Source organism: Orcinus orca, chromosome 9 (assembly GCF_937001465.1).
Source record: "Orcinus orca chromosome 9, mOrcOrc1.1, whole genome shotgun sequence".
In the NCBI taxonomy this organism is placed as follows: Eukaryota; Metazoa; Chordata; class Mammalia; order Artiodactyla; family Delphinidae; genus Orcinus; species Orcinus orca.
The window spans coordinates 22,574,359-22,589,972 of record NC_064567.1 but is presented as its reverse complement, the minus strand read 5'-3'; the positions used below and the strand labels follow the sequence as shown (position 1 = coordinate 22,589,972).

General features: G+C 37.8%; 1 protein-coding gene across 17 annotated transcripts in view; it reads left to right on the top strand.

The window, feature by feature from the left end:
• NRF1 (nuclear respiratory factor 1) overlaps nucleotides 1–15,614 on the top strand; it is a 136,846-nt gene that overhangs the window by 58,481 nt on the left and 62,751 nt on the right. For all 17 annotated transcript variants that reach the window (XR_004484591.2, XR_004484592.2, XR_004484593.2 and 14 more), the window contains one exon: nucleotides 13,527–13,667. Coding sequence is in view for 11 of the 17 variants with exons in the window: in XM_033432478.2 (XP_033288369.1) it covers nucleotides 13,527–13,667 (141 nt within the window). In the remaining 6 variants the exon portion in view is untranslated. The remainder of the gene's footprint in view (nucleotides 1–13,526; nucleotides 13,668–15,614) is intronic.

Below are 15,614 nucleotides of genomic sequence, written 5' to 3'. Positions count from 1 at the left end.
TGCATTGGCAGGCGGATTCTTTTTTTTTTTTTTTTTTGTGGTACGCGGGCCTCTCACTGTTGTGGCCTCTCCCGTTGAGGAGCACAGGCTCTGGACACGCAGGCTCAGCGGCCATGGCTCACGGGCCCAGCTGCTCTGCGGCATCTTCCTGGGATCTTCCTGGACTGGGGCACGAACCCGTTTCCCCTGCATCCACAGGCGGACTCTCAACCACTGCGCCACCAGGGAAGCCCTGGCAGGCGGATTCTTAACCACTGCAACACCAGGCAAGTCTGAGTTGCATATTTTAAATCTCTTGTATTTCTTCAAAGAATTGATTTAACACTGCTTCAATTTTGAAATATAGTTGAATATTTTGATTATATATTTATCCATAGCTAACTTTATAAAAATAGTGTTTTACCCTTGCATACTTATACTATGTGAACTACTCATTTCTGGCTGAAATAACTTTGAATCATTTGTAGAATGATGATCTGTCCAGATTTAAATTGCATTTTATTTTTACTAGGATAAGATTTATTAGCTTACAATAACATTTATTAGATCTCCCACATTGAACAGACATTTCAAGAGTTCAGAATTAGTAATCAGTTGAGATTTTAGTGTATTTTTTTTCACACACACAGATGTTGTAGTTCTTTCTTAACATTTTTGAGTTTTGTTTTGAGTTTTCCTTTAAATTCCCGAGGCCCAAGAATAGGATGCATATTAGGACCTTTTCTTACAGGAATATGGTAGATGGCTTCTAGTGCAAAATGGTACCTAACAGGCAGCCCTCATGTAGTTGACAAACATGAAATCTGGGCATGTCTTCTTCAGTATTAAAATTTTTAGATAGTATTACTATTACTAATAATAATGTGATCTATGAAAAAGCCTCATCTGAAAGACTCAGAAAAATACCTCTGAAAATTACTCACTGAAAAATTCAAAAGAAAGTGTTAGAAAACTGTTGGAGTCCTCCATAGAATACAAAAAGTTACACTCTATGAAACAGGAAAAAAATGGTCATATGATAGCCTAAACTGAGAAAAAGCAGGAGATATTTTTCTGTTGACTGACACTTGATAAATATAGGCTAAAGAATAAATGCCAGTAGAATTAGAGACAAAATATGTCTTCCAGACCACTAAAGAGGAAAGAAAGTCTATACACAAAAGATAGAAAATAAGGGGAGGAATTAAAAAAAAAAAAAAAACACAAAGTATAGAACAAAGGAATATAAGTGAGACCAATTAATTCTGTTATAAACCATAAATATAAATACTATATTTATATTGTTGTTAAAAATAAAGATTTACGTTTAGATTGGAACAACAACAACCCGAATCAGAACCCAATTCTATTTAATTTATGTGACATACTTACAGTGACTCACAAATGTTCAAAGTAGATGCAAACTATACCATCAAGAAAGTGAAAATACAATCCACAGAATGGGAGGAAATATTTGCAAATTATGTATCTGATACAGAATTTGTATCCAGAATATATAAAGAACTCTTATAACTCAACAATGAAAAGACAATTAACCTGGAATTCCCTGGTGATTCAGTGGTTAGGACTCTGTGCTTCCACTGCAGGGCGCATGGGTTCGATTCCTGGTCATGGAACTAAGATCCCACAAGCCGTGCAGTGCGGCCAAAACAAAAACAAAAAACAATTAACCCAATTTAAAATGGCAAAGAATCTGAATAGATATTTCTCCAAAGAAAATATAGAAATGGCCAGGAAGCACATGAGCACTTTATAAATAATCATTAGGGAAATGAAAATCAAAACTACGATGAAATACTTCACACCTACTAGGATGACTGTAATAAAAAAGATGGACAATAATAAGTGTTGGAAAAATTATGGACAATAATAAGTGTTGGGATGTCGAGAAATTGGAAGCCCCATACATTGCTGTTGGGAATGTAAAATGATGCAGCTGCTTTGGAAAACTTCAGCAATTTCTCAAAATGTTAAAAGCAAAGTTACATATGACCCAGCGATTCTACTCCTACGTTTACCCAAGAGAACTGAAAACAAAACTTATACACACCGTGTTCATTGCAGCAAAACTTACATACAAAAATATATAACAGTGTTCATAGCAGCATTATTCATAATAGCCACAAAGTGGAAATAACCCAAATGTCCATCAGCTGATGAATGGATTAAAAAAAGTTGTATTATCTATACAGTGTAATATTACTCAGCAATAAAAAGGAATGAAGTACTGATAAATATTACGGTATGGATGATCCTTGAAAACATTGTGCTAAGTGAAATAATCCATTCACAAAAGGCCACATGTTGTATGATTTCATTTATGTGCAGTGTCCAGAATAGTCAAAGCTATAGAGACAGAAAGTAGGTTAGTGGTTGCCAGGTTGGAGAAGGGGGATGAAGGAATGGAGAGTGACAGCTAGTAGGTATGGAGTTTCTTTTAGGGGGAATAGATTATGATAATGCTTATTACATGACCCTACAGATATTTAAAAGAGTGAATTGTACACTTTAAACAGGTGAATTGTATGGTGTGTGTGGTAGGCTGATTAATGAACGGCCACCAAAGATATACAGATCCAAATCCCTGGAACCTTTGAGTGTTACTATATGGCAAAAAGGACTTTGCAGGTGTGGTTAAGTTAAAGATTTTTGAGATGGGGACATTATCCTGGATTGTTCAGGTAGGCCCTAAATCTAATCAGAGTGTCTTTATATAAGAGGGAGACAAAGGGAGATTGATGTAGAAGTAGGAGATGTGTTGGCAGAAGCAAGAGGGTGGGTGCAGGGAAGGGGTCAAGAGTGAAGGAATATGTGCTAGACGGCAGCTAGGCAAGATGAGAAAATGGATTCTCCCCTAGAGCCTCCAGAACAACCAGCCCTGCCAACAGCTTGAGCCTGTGAAACTAAGAGAACGAATTTCTGTTGTTTTAAGCCACCAAGTTTGTGATACTTTGTGGCAACCATAGGAAACTAATATGTATGGTATATGAATTATATTTCAGTAAAGGTGTTAAAATTTTAAAAGCAAAATAACAGGCAAAGGTATGTCAGACAAATCCCTACAAAAATAAATCATGGATCACAGCATTAATATCAGACAAAGCCAGATTCTCAAGACAGATGAGTATTAACTGAGAACCATAGGTCTTCTAGTGTTGATAAGCAGTTTATGTCTCAAGTAACATTAAAGCAAAGAATGTAGATCAAAAAGTTAGAAATGGGAGAAAAAAATAAAAAGAAACTACAGTGGTAGTAGGAGGCTTTGCTATCTTTGTCAGATCAAGGAAGAAAAATATAAATAAGAACATAGAGATCTGAATATTAGAATTAATAAGGTTAATATAAAGGATAGATATATTAACATTGATATCTTACAAATATATTTTTGAATATACCATATTTGAAAAATTACATGAATGGGTTATAAGAATTGACCATATGTTATTATTAGGCCCCAAAGAAAATCTTAATAAATTGTAAAATGCAGAAAATTACACAGGCCATGTTTTTGACCAAAGTATAGAAAATTTAGAACTTAATATAAAAAAGAGCGACAGGAATTTTCAGCCACATGGAAATTTGAAAAAACAACTTAATTTGCAGACTACTTAAAAACAATTTTTAAAAAACTTTAAAAATTATGATCTACACTGATGCTCAAAGGAATGTTTATTGCCTTGATTTTTTTTTTTTTATACACAAGAAGGAAAAGAAACTACATCTAAAGCCAGAAGCTGGAAAGGGAACAAGAAAATAAGTCTAAGAAATAGAGTAAGTAAACATGAGGAAGAAATTAATGATTTTGTAAACAGAAGTAGAATTGTTACATTCAAGAAATGGTACTATGAAAAATCCAATGAAATAGAAAAACTTCTAGCATGCTAATTGAGAAAAAGGATGAAGAAAAATATACAGTCTTAGAAGTGAGATAAGAGTTATAATTGCAGATAAGAATAGATTGAACATTGTAAGGAAATGATATGCATTAATTTTGTTCTTTTAAATTAAAAATCCTAAGTGGATAATTCAGTAAGAAAATAAAATAACGAAAATATATCTAAACCTCAGTAGGATAATAAACATGTACAAAACTAAAAAAGTAATTAAACCATATCCTTCAAAGGGACACTACGCTTCTGATTATTTGGGGTGACTTCTGGTAAACCTTCAAAGTACAGAATATTCTTTAATCTTATATATATACCAGTACACAGTGTGGTATTAAAGAATCAGAGCTCATGTTTACCATAATCAATTATGCAGTGTATTCCACATAATCTCATATTAACAACAGTAAAAGAAATGATTTGGATTTTGTAATAATGTCTAACATTTATTGAATGCTGTGTTCTAGGTTATGTTATAAGCACTTTGCATGTATTATCTCATTAAACATTATTAAAATTTTGATATTTGCATTTTGTCCTCCTACCTGAAGCCATCATTAATATTCCTTCTTGCTCCTCTTTCTGGAGGCTGCTGGGAACTCTGGAAAATTAAAATTCAGTAGGGCCATTCATCTTTGGAATATGGATTTCAGATTCAAGATTGTCAGTTATTTTACAAATTTGTCAAAGGGGGATTGAAAACTTTACTGGGCCATTTTTTTTTTTTTAACTTTTGTCTATTTATTTATTTGGCTGCGTTGTGTCTTCGTTGCTGTGCGCAGGCTTTCTCTAGTTGCGGTGAGCGGGGGCTACTCTTCGCTGTGGTGCGCAGGCTTCTCATTGCAGTGGCTCCTCTTGTTGCAGAGCACGGGCTCTAGGGTGTGCGGGCTTCAGTAGTTGTGGCATCCAGGCTTAGTTGCTCCGCGGCATGTGGGATCTTCCCGGACCAGGGATTGAACCTGTGTCCCCTGCATTGGCAGGCGGATTCTTAACCACTGTGCCACCCGGGAAGTCCCTACTGGGTCTTTTAATAGGTGGTGTTGAGGTTTCTCTTATATTTTCTAGGGTTTCATTTATTTCTCCATACTGTGTTCTGCCCATATTACCTCCTTGCCCACAGTTGGGATGTATGGCAAGCCACTGTAAACAAAAACAAAAACAACAAACTGGAAAAAAAATTTTTCAAAATAACAACTACAATTTACTGAGTGTTTACAATGTGCCTGTTTCTGCTAAGCACATTATGATTTTTACTTAATCATTACAGCAACCCTATGATGTATATATATATCTGTTATTATCTGTGCTTTACAGATGTAGAAATTGAAGGTTTAAGAGCTTAAGTATTTTGTCCAGGGTCACACAGTAAGGAGTGAACTAATGATTAACATTCTTAGTATAAAAAGAGCTCTCAAAAATCAATAAAAATAGGAACAGATTAATGAATAAAAAAGAACCAAAGATATGTTTGAATATGGGTCAGATATTGGAAGATGATATTAAGGAAGTACGTTATTTTTGCAGGTTGTGATAATTGTATTGTAGTTGTATATGAGAATGCCCTTATTTTTCCAAGATGCATGTTGAAATATTAAGAAGTATTGGGACTTCCCTGATGGTCCAGTGGTTAAAGAACTCCGAGCTCCCAATGCATGGGGCCCGGGGTTCAATCCCTGGTCAGGGAACTAGATCCCGCATGCCTCAACTAAGATCTGGCGCAAATACATAGATAGATAGATAGATAGATATGTTTTTAAAAAGTGTTGCAAAGTCTATACTTTAAGTGGTTAGCCCAAAAAATGTGTGTGTGTATAGATGGCAGATAAAGTAATTATGCCAAAATGTACAACTATTGAATCTAAGTGGTGGATGTACAGACATTTATTTTACTGTTCTTTCCACCTTTCTGTATATTTAAATTTTTTCATTTAAAAATTATATTTTTTAAAATACCCAAAGACAAAAGAACATAAATAAAGGGAGAAACTACAAATGTTTAACAACCACAGAAATTTTCAAAGAAATGGGAATTAAAACAAAAAGTCATTTTACATGGCTCATGTTGGCAAACAGGAAAAAGATATATAACTTGCAGTGTTGGCATATCAGACAGGCAATGTAAATTGGTGTAATTTTCTGGAGGGCATTTTGGCAACTGGGATAAAAAGTGCCCCCAGTGTACACTTTTTAATCCAGCTTCCTTTTGAAATTTTCTCCTAAGAAAATAATTGATTAAATGAGCAAAGATATCAGTCACTGTACTATTTATAGTATTTTTTTAAAAATTGAGAATAACCTAAAAGTTCAAAGATACGGGGTTGGTCAGATAAATCGATGGCTCATCCATAGATAGGACTGCTACACTCCATTAAGCATGATGACATAGATCTTTCTAATATTTTCAGATGCTGATGATGAATTATTAAGTGAAGAAAACAGGTTAATAGAACCATACAGAATTTGATCCTACTTTAAAAGTAAATCTGCATTTTCTACATGTTTATGAAATTGCTGAGTGCAGAGGATTGTTGTAACTAACATTTGTATAGTATAGCAGATTTATATTCTCAGTAGTCCTGACAGGAACGCTGAGATGTAGGTATTTATTTTGCAGATGAGAATACTAGCTCAGAGAGGTTAAGTGATTTGCCCAAGATTCCCCAATTTCTGAATAGTAGAGCCAGGGCCCAACATCTCCCATAGGTTTGTCTAGGATATTGAATATGGAGTTTCAAATTTAATCTCATTTTCTTAGTCTTTCCCCCACTCCTCTAAAGGGGGACAAATATACCTTCCAGTTCTTCCCAGTTCTGTGAAAGGTCAGTATGGTTGCTATAAGCAAGCCACCCACTATAGCTACTGCTAGCTTCTTTCTGGGGAGGGAAAGAGGCAGTATAACGGTCATTATTCTGGTGCCACTGAACAGCAAAGGTCGCTTTCCCTTTCGCTCCTCCTGGTCAGACCTGCAGAACCAAGAGAAGAGGCCAGAGAACCTTGGGGGTGAGTAAGTGATGAGGTGAAAGAGAGTAGGAAGTAAGAGAGAGAAACTTCATCTATATGTGCATATGTTTGTATGTAGTTTTTAAGGGAGAAAGTCATTTCCATGTATATTGAAGATGCAAATAACACAAAACAGACATTATCAAAAATACTTTCAAATGATTGACTGAAAGAGAATAGGAAAGAGAAAAATCTCCTCCTGGATATATAATAGCGTCTCAAGTTCAGCAAAACTAAAGTCTTCTCCTCCCCAACCAAAGAAATTAATGTCTGTTTCCAATATCTGTCCTCCTCATCCAGTTACTCAAGGCAGAAACCTAGAGCCATTTTGGCACCTCCCTCTCCTCTTCTCCACCCCACACCCCATCTATTACTTTGTTCTCCATTCATTTCCTAAATATCTCTGAAATTGGCCCACTTTCTCTGTTTCCATTGCCATGACCCTAGCTACCAATCTTGGTGTCCATCCAGTTCCCTTTTCGGTGGCAGGAGCCCTCTGCTTGACTCCCACCTGTCTCTAGCCTCATCTTGCCCCATTCCCCAGCTTCTCTCTCTACTCCAACCACAGTCTTTGTTCACTCCCTTGCTTCATCCCTCCACAAAGCTGTTGTGTATGCTCTTCCCTCTGATTTGCCCTCTCTTACCTCCTTCTTCACCTTATTAAACTTTGACTCATATTTAAGAACTCATCTCAGTTGACACTTCCTCTGTGAAGTCTTTCTGACCTCCCTGTGCAGATTAAAGCCCCTTGTTCTATCCAAGACTCTCACAGCGCCTCTGAGCACTTATTATAGATGCTTTATTATTTACCGATTTGTGTGATTATTTGATTAATGTCTGTCCCCAGCTAGATTGTGAGCTCTTAAGGTGGCAGGGACTGGATCTACGTTATTCTCCATTGTGCTCCCAGTGCAAGTACTGTGCCTGCCATGAACAGTTGCTCAATGATATTTGTTGAATGAATGAAGCATCCTAAATGTTTGGCAGCACTCAGAAATTCAGAATGCAGATTTGGTTTCTAAATTCTGATCCTGCATTGGATCAAAATTGAGATCTTGAGAAGTAAAGATCTATTAAGTTAGATTGTGTCATCTTTTATAGTACTTGTCCCAGTTTGTAATTACACATTTATTTTTGTGATTATTTTTGTGTTTGTCTTCTCCACTAGATTGGAATATATACAACAGTGGGGCACTGTGACTGATAACTTTGCTTACCATTTTGTCCCCAGCCCTTTCCTTAGCACAGTGCCTAGCATACAAATGAATAATAAATATTTTTTGGATGGAGAAGCTACTGGTTCAGAGATTACATATGCCATGTCTATATATGTAACATGGGGGTAGTGAAATAACTTAAAATTAGGCAAACTCTCAGGGGCCTTTGACTATGATGGAGAATGAGAGTTCCTTAACCTAGAAACTTAAGATTTCGCTAAGCTGCTTGGGATCTACTACCTTCAGATCTAATGTCCTCTGCAGTTTAAAACTTTTGTCTTTTTAAGCCTCTGCTCTTTAAAACAAAGCAAGTTAAAAGACCTCCCGAATAATTCCATTGAACGTATTGGTCTTTTTGAGTATCATTCTTAGTGAATGAAGGTGTGGCTCCCATAGTAACACATAGAGTTATCAACATTTAGACAGGCTAGTTCAATCCTGCCCATGGGTTGATGTTAACTAGAGTGGGCATATGTAGCTAAAAACTTCCCTTTTGTGAAAACTCTGTTTAGGCTTTGATTTCTTGAGTGGTTTCCCACATTGATTTTTCCTATATGTGGCTCAGTGTCCTCATGTGTGAAATAAGGATAATACCAACTTCACTGGGGAGCAGTAGAAATTAATTAAAGTTTATTATCATTCCCCTATATGTAATGTTTACAGAGAACTGGCATGAAAGGCATTGGCAAATGGTAGATTTTAAAGTTGCTGTGCCCTAAGGACATTGTCTTGGTGGCTTACTGCCTTATCACATACTTTTATGAGCTTTGTAGAATAGGCCTAGAAAAATTTTATTGAGGGACAGAGAGAATTTCCATCTTTTTTCAGAAGAACCATGGGAGTTTCTGAAGGTGGAGTTCTTTCCTCAGAGTCAATAATCCATAGCATTTAGATGGGGTTACTCTGGGTATGACTAACCAGTTCTAAGGTACAGATATTAGTCACAGTCACAGAAGCAAGAGGTAGCTCTGGGGTTATCACCAGCTTCTTTGAAGTCATCCTTCTGCCTTTGTTTAATTCCACCTTTCCAATACTCTCATGATTTCTTGTTTTAAGTCATTCACTTATTTAGATAGGTTTTTAAAAAATGGCTTCAAGTTACATGAAATGTGGAAGCATATTTAAAAAGTAGTAAAGGAAAAGCCATATTGTTTGTTTATTAACTTATTCAACAAATAACTAACACTGTTAGATACAAAGTACGAGATAAGGATTCCATCCATCTAAGTCCTTTGAGGTTTCAAGGTTCAAAAGTAGGGATCCAGGGGGCAAGGGGAAAACTTGAGATCTGGACTGAGACAGGAGAGGGAAGAGGCTGACATTAGGACTGAAGAGAGAACAGAATGAAGCCAACAGATTTCTTGGGCCACAGCTTGTGGCCTGGCTCTGTGCCAGGCATGCTTCAGGATCACAGGTCTGAAGGCAGCTTTGCACTTGAGCATCTCTTTGTTATATACCTCAGATGACAATGTATTTTTAATCTCAGAGGGGCTCATAGATAAAAAATATTAAAAATCTATTTTGAGACCTTCCTGAAGATTCCTCTTTTATCCAGAAAAGCTTTGAGTATGCAAAATAATCATATCTTGTCTGGGACTGTTTTTGCAACCTCACTAAAGGCCCATTGACCTTACGGTTGTAGCAGCCAATTCCTAAATCCTCAACAAGCGCGTTCTGTGCCCAGAACTCTAATGGCTCCTGTAAACACCCCAAACGCTCTCATCTCTGTTAATTATGAGGATGTTTGTTAATGTATTATCTGTACATGTCTGAATATGTGAAATGTTTCATAATATATATTTTAAAAATAAACAAAAGGCCTGGTTCCTGTGCTCAGTGATTTCATAACACTAGTTGTGTACAGTGTAGCCTGGAAATAACATGTAAGTGACACATGATTATTTGAATCTGTAGACGTTTAAAGGAGTAAGATAATTATGGCAAGAACACTTGGGAAGTTTTCTCAGAGAAAGTGGAAGTTGAGTTGGGCCTTGAAAGGTGGATAATATTTGGATAAGAAGCAGAATTAGTTGAGTTGGGCCTTGAAAGATGGATAATATTTGGATAAGAAGCAGAATTAAAGACCCAGAGACAAAAGAACTTGCTAGATGCAGAAGTTAGTGAGGAGGATGGCCAGCTAAAGAGGGAGGATGGTGAGCAAAGCTGCCCAGTAGGACTCTGGGTTATGCGCTGGGAACTCAGGAGGGTGCTATTCACATAGTTCTCAGAGCTGGGCATGCACAGCTGTACGTGGTGGCCCTGGTGGAGAGTATTGGGAAAGTAGGGAATGATCAGAACAGTTGAAATGCAAGACTGAGAAGTTTGGACTTCATCCTATAAGAAGTGGGGAACTGTAGGAGTATTTTTGAGAAAAAAGATAAATGATAGTGAAGTGGCTGAACATATAGGCTTTGAAGCTACGTAAAAATTAGTTTGATTTTCTGCTATATTCCTATATACTAGCTATATAATTTGGGGAAGTTACTTAAGCCTGAATTTTCTTATCTGCAAAATGGATATAATGGTAGTTTCTTTATAGAATTATGTGAGAATTAATTGAATAATGTATGCAGTGCATGACACATAGCAAGTGTTCAGTAAATGGTATTTGATTATAATTTATCAGTGTTTCAGAAATTTTAAATGGCAGCAGTATAGAGGATGAATTGGGGGAGGAGAGATTGGTAGGCAGACCGCTGATTTTGTTTTTAAGTGGATTTTAACCTTAATTGTGAAACAAGTTAGTTGACAGCGACATTGGTGTGAAGTGACAAAGGCTTTAGCTGTGGTTTTCGGAATAGAAGGTGGAAGTTGGAAAACAAACAAACCTGTATTTCATCATCTCCCTGATACCATCAATTATAAGATGCACCATTATTTATGTAGCACCAAAAAAAGAAAAAATGACAAACTCTGACACAATGCTTATTATCACTTAGAATTTTTATTTTATACTTATTGAAAGAGTTCTTTCAGGCTTACTTAGATACAGATTTTAATCATACTGCTTTTGTAAATACATGAAAAGGAAAATGTAAGTGAAATAAATTTCCTATTTCTAAATTTCTTTTTAGCTATTCCTGAAACTTTTTCACACTCACAGTCCAATTCTTCTGGATTACTTCTTGTTTCAGAGTCATCATTGTATGTGTGGTTTCATGTAATATTGTCCTCTGTGCCATCAAGAGCATGGATGGTGCTTCATTTCTTTAAAAAGAGCTCTACTGTTGTCTCTGAGACTTTTTCCACGCTGCGACAAGTTTGATGCTGGTGCTTTTTGGTCTTACCAGAAGGATCACTGGGGAAGTTATCAGACAACAGCCAAGACTCACATTCCTTTCTGAAATGGTGCTAAATGGTTTGTTGATTTTAAAGGCCAGGGGTTACAGTCATGCCTCCAGGGATAACAGCCATGTTCACATATGTGCAGTCAGTGACTGCTATGCCCCATAACACCTGGTCTACAGCAATTGTAACATGTATTCCAATTTCAGAGGAATGATAAATGTGGTGGTGGTGGGGTTCATCTCAGGATTGATAGATCAGGTAGAATTGAAGCCCTAGCTTTTTAATTCTGGGAAAGTTAGTTAACTTTACTAAGCAGACTTAGGAATATTGTGTTCACACCTGAATTTGTAAATTACTCTGAGGGATGCTTTACCAGCTTCTTTTTTTTTTTTTTTTTAATCAAGATTTTTTTAAGGAATTATATAGCACGGGTAAGTTTAGCAAAATGCCTGGATCTGAATTCCTAGAATTCTGCTGACCCATACAAATGGCTGAAATTGTTTCAAACTAGCTAATAATGTAATAATAGTAATAATCTAATGATTTTTTGTTTTTGAATGCCAGGTGTTTCTGCACAATGAAATTTACCCTTATATTATTTTCATTCACTCCTACTATGGGAATACATACTAATATAATGATTTAACCTGATACATTAAAGTTCAAAGACCATAAACTAGGCTTACTCAGTTTTTCTGTGAGTTGGTAGTGTAAAAACTCTACTTAGGATATAGAAACCTAGAAATCAGAAAATATGTATCCTTAAAGATGCCATGACAACACAGCTGTTTAGTTACAATAAATATATCAGCAGTAATTTTTGAAACTTTCTCTTTTATTGGAAACCAGGGTAAAACTGAATCTCTAGAGATAATAATGATGCTACATGTTTGCACTATTTTTCTTTCATCACTTTTATGGTTGATCTATTAGGAAAACTCTGTAAAAGTTGTACATCATAGCCAACAATAATTTTTACTTTTCCATATGCTTGAGGTTGAGTATGGGAATCTTTCTCTTTTAATCTTCATAGTGAGATATTTATAAGGAAGTGTGTGGTGATTGGAGTTCAGTCCACTTAGCAGAAAACCCAGGACTCAGACATTGTCATAACTTCTGGGTAAACCTCATTTTCTCTTACCCTTTTTTTCCCTAAGATAATGGCCTGAGCCCTGAAAGCAAGTTAATTTTCTATCCCATCTTGTCACATTTCTATAATTCCATGGCTTCTTTGTTATCCCCAAAGGTATCCTCATCCCCCTTGTGTATTCTTGTAAGTGAATGAACCCATTATTGGTGGTGGTAGGATCCAGTGTCTGTCTGCCATTTCTGCTCATGATAGAAGAATGTGTACATGTACAATGTGCTGCTGTTAAGTTCTGTTTTTTGAGAGACCTTTCACTGGCAGTGGAAGGAATGGAGTCAGTAACAGTATCTGCTTCAGACCTGGGCTTGTCAGAGTTACATGGGTTTGAAGTTCACCTCTGTCACCAGGGAGTACCAGAAAGGAGGAGGACTTGACCTGTGGTGCTCTCTCTGGCCCTGGGCCTTACTGATAGTGACACCTATGACACCCAGCTAGTTTTTTTTCTCTGATGCCTTTCAGTGCAGCCTCTTGTACACTTGAATCTCCTATTTGTTTGGTAGTCTAGCTTTGTAGGAAAGTAACGGCATAGGAAAGTTTCAAATAAGTTTCTTAGAGTTTCAGAGACATAAGTCCTCAGTGATCTTGAAAATGATTTTGGTAATTAACTGCCACAGCTAGGTTTTATCAAATGGCCTGGGAAATGCAGAATAACGAATGCCATTCCTGTTAGATCTGGAACAGGTATTGGGGCCAGCATTTACGGAGAAAAGGTGATTTTAACTGAGGAGCGGTATTTCTGTAAAAGATTTTTCCTCTGGCTTCTTTCTACAATTGTTACCTGTAATTTCATCATCTTTTCATTTAATTCTGTACAATGTGATGTCTTTGGGGCCAGCGGGTATTTTTATCTGCTAGCTGTGGACGTGTTTGTTCTTAGGGCTCTGCAATGGCTGAGGGAGGCCCACCCCACCCACTCTCTGGTTGCTTGGCACCAACCCTCCCTGGTTGTTGGGCATCTTGTTTACTTCTGCCCTTAATTCCCTGCAGGTCCGTAAGTACAAGAGCATGATCCTGGAAGACCTGGAGTCTGCCCTGGCAGAGCACGCCCCTGCGCCACAGGAGGTTAACTCAGAGCTGCCGCCTCTCACCATCGATGGAATTCCAGTCTCTGTGGACAAAATGACTCAGGTAAGGGGCAGGGAGTGAGGTGGCACAGGTGTGGGCGGGCCTCAGATCACTTTTTTTAGTTTTGTCCTCAGTGATATACCACCAGAGTGAGACACAGGCTGGAGTCTGATAGTGAAACAGTAGCAGCCTTGGAAAAGAAAATGTAGTGCCAGGAGAATGCTCCAGCCGAGGGCGTGGATATGGTCTTCTACTTCTGTTGGCAGTTTTTTCCTTTCACTTGGGCCCTTGGGTTAGATAAAGAAACTTTTAGCTGGAGTTGGTTTGGACAGGAGACTGTCAGGACTTTGATGAATCACAATCAGGGGGACAAGTAAACTTTCAGTCTCTTTTGGGCTGAGCTGCTCCTCTTTCCATATAACTTCTGAATACCACCACACTATTGCCAAGGAAGGCTCGCTGCTCCAGGGAATAAGAATGGAAAACTCAGAAGGACACCCTCCTGAGTCATTGCTTTCCTCCTCTCCCTTTGAGAGGGGAAGTCAAAATGTACTCAGCCTGATAAATCAACATACCTCAGGGATTTTGCTGAGACTGTCCCTTATAAGTTTTTTAACTTTAAAAGTGATAGCTTGATCAAGATCAAATGCCTTTTTTATGACATCTTTCTACCTTATTTCTTTATTACTACTTCTAGCTTTAAATTCAGTTGTGAGTTTTCTTTCCTTATCTTGTTCAGACTTCCAGCAGCATTTAACGTAGTTGATTACTCCTTCCTTCTAAAAATACTTTCTTCTCTTGGCTTCTGTACCCCACCCTCTCCTGAATACCCTCCTGCCTCACCGGGCGCTCCCTCTCAGCTCTGTGCTGGCTCCTCTTCCTCTTCTCACCTGATCAATATTGGCAAGTCCCAGGGCTCTATGTGTTTTTCTCCAAGTAATCTCATCCTGTCCTGTGAGCTTTATATCCCATCCGTATGCTATCTGTACCCCGGCTTATACCACTGTTAGATCTCCAGTACCTAACATGCCTGAAACAGAACCTTTGACTGCCCCCACTCTCCACTCCAAATGTGTTCCTCCCCTGGTATTCCTCATATCAGCTGATGGCACCACGGTCCATCGGGTTGCTCAGGTCCCAGCATAGGAGTCATTCTTGGTTTTGCCCTCACTCCCCCACAAACCTCATCTAATTCATTAGCAAGTCATGTCATTTCATGTCTGAAATGTGTTCTGAATCTGACCATTCTTCTCAGTTCCCATCACCACCCTTGCCCAAGCCTTTAGCATCTCATGCATGGACTGTTTCCAGTGATCAGTTCTATTGATCTCCTTTCTACTGCAGTCCACGCTCTACAGAGCCACCAGAGATTTTTTAAAAAACTTAAATCAGGTAATATCACCCTCTTGTTTAAGCCCTTTAATGGCTTTCCACTATTCCTAGAATCAAATTAGACTCTGCCATGGCCTCTGAGACCCTATATTAACCTGGCCTCTTCCAACCTCATTTCTCATTCTCCCCCTCAGTCACTGTGCTCTGGCCACACTCACCCTCTTTCTTCCTGTCAAATACTCCAAGCTCTTTCTTTTACTTTTTCTATTTCCTCTGCCTGAAACATTGTTTTCCCAACTCATTGCATGATTGATCTTATCTTATTCAAAGTCTAACTCAGATATCACCTCCTGAGACAAGCCTTTCTTGATTATCCCATCTAATGAAGCTTTCTCCTCACCACCAAGTTACAGCCTAATACATCCCCTATTTTATTGTCTTTGTAACACTTACCACTACCTGAAATTATCTTATTTGTTAACATTTATACTTCTGTGTGGTCTGTCTCTTCAGCTAGAATTGAGAGCAAGGGCTTAGTTCTGTTCTTCACTGCTGTCCAGTACAGCTGCCTGGCACCAGATAATATCTGTATTCTAAATGCAGTTGGCCCTCCATATCCGTGGGTTCTGCATCTGTGGATTCAACTAGCCTCAGATTAAAAATATTGGGGGGAAAATA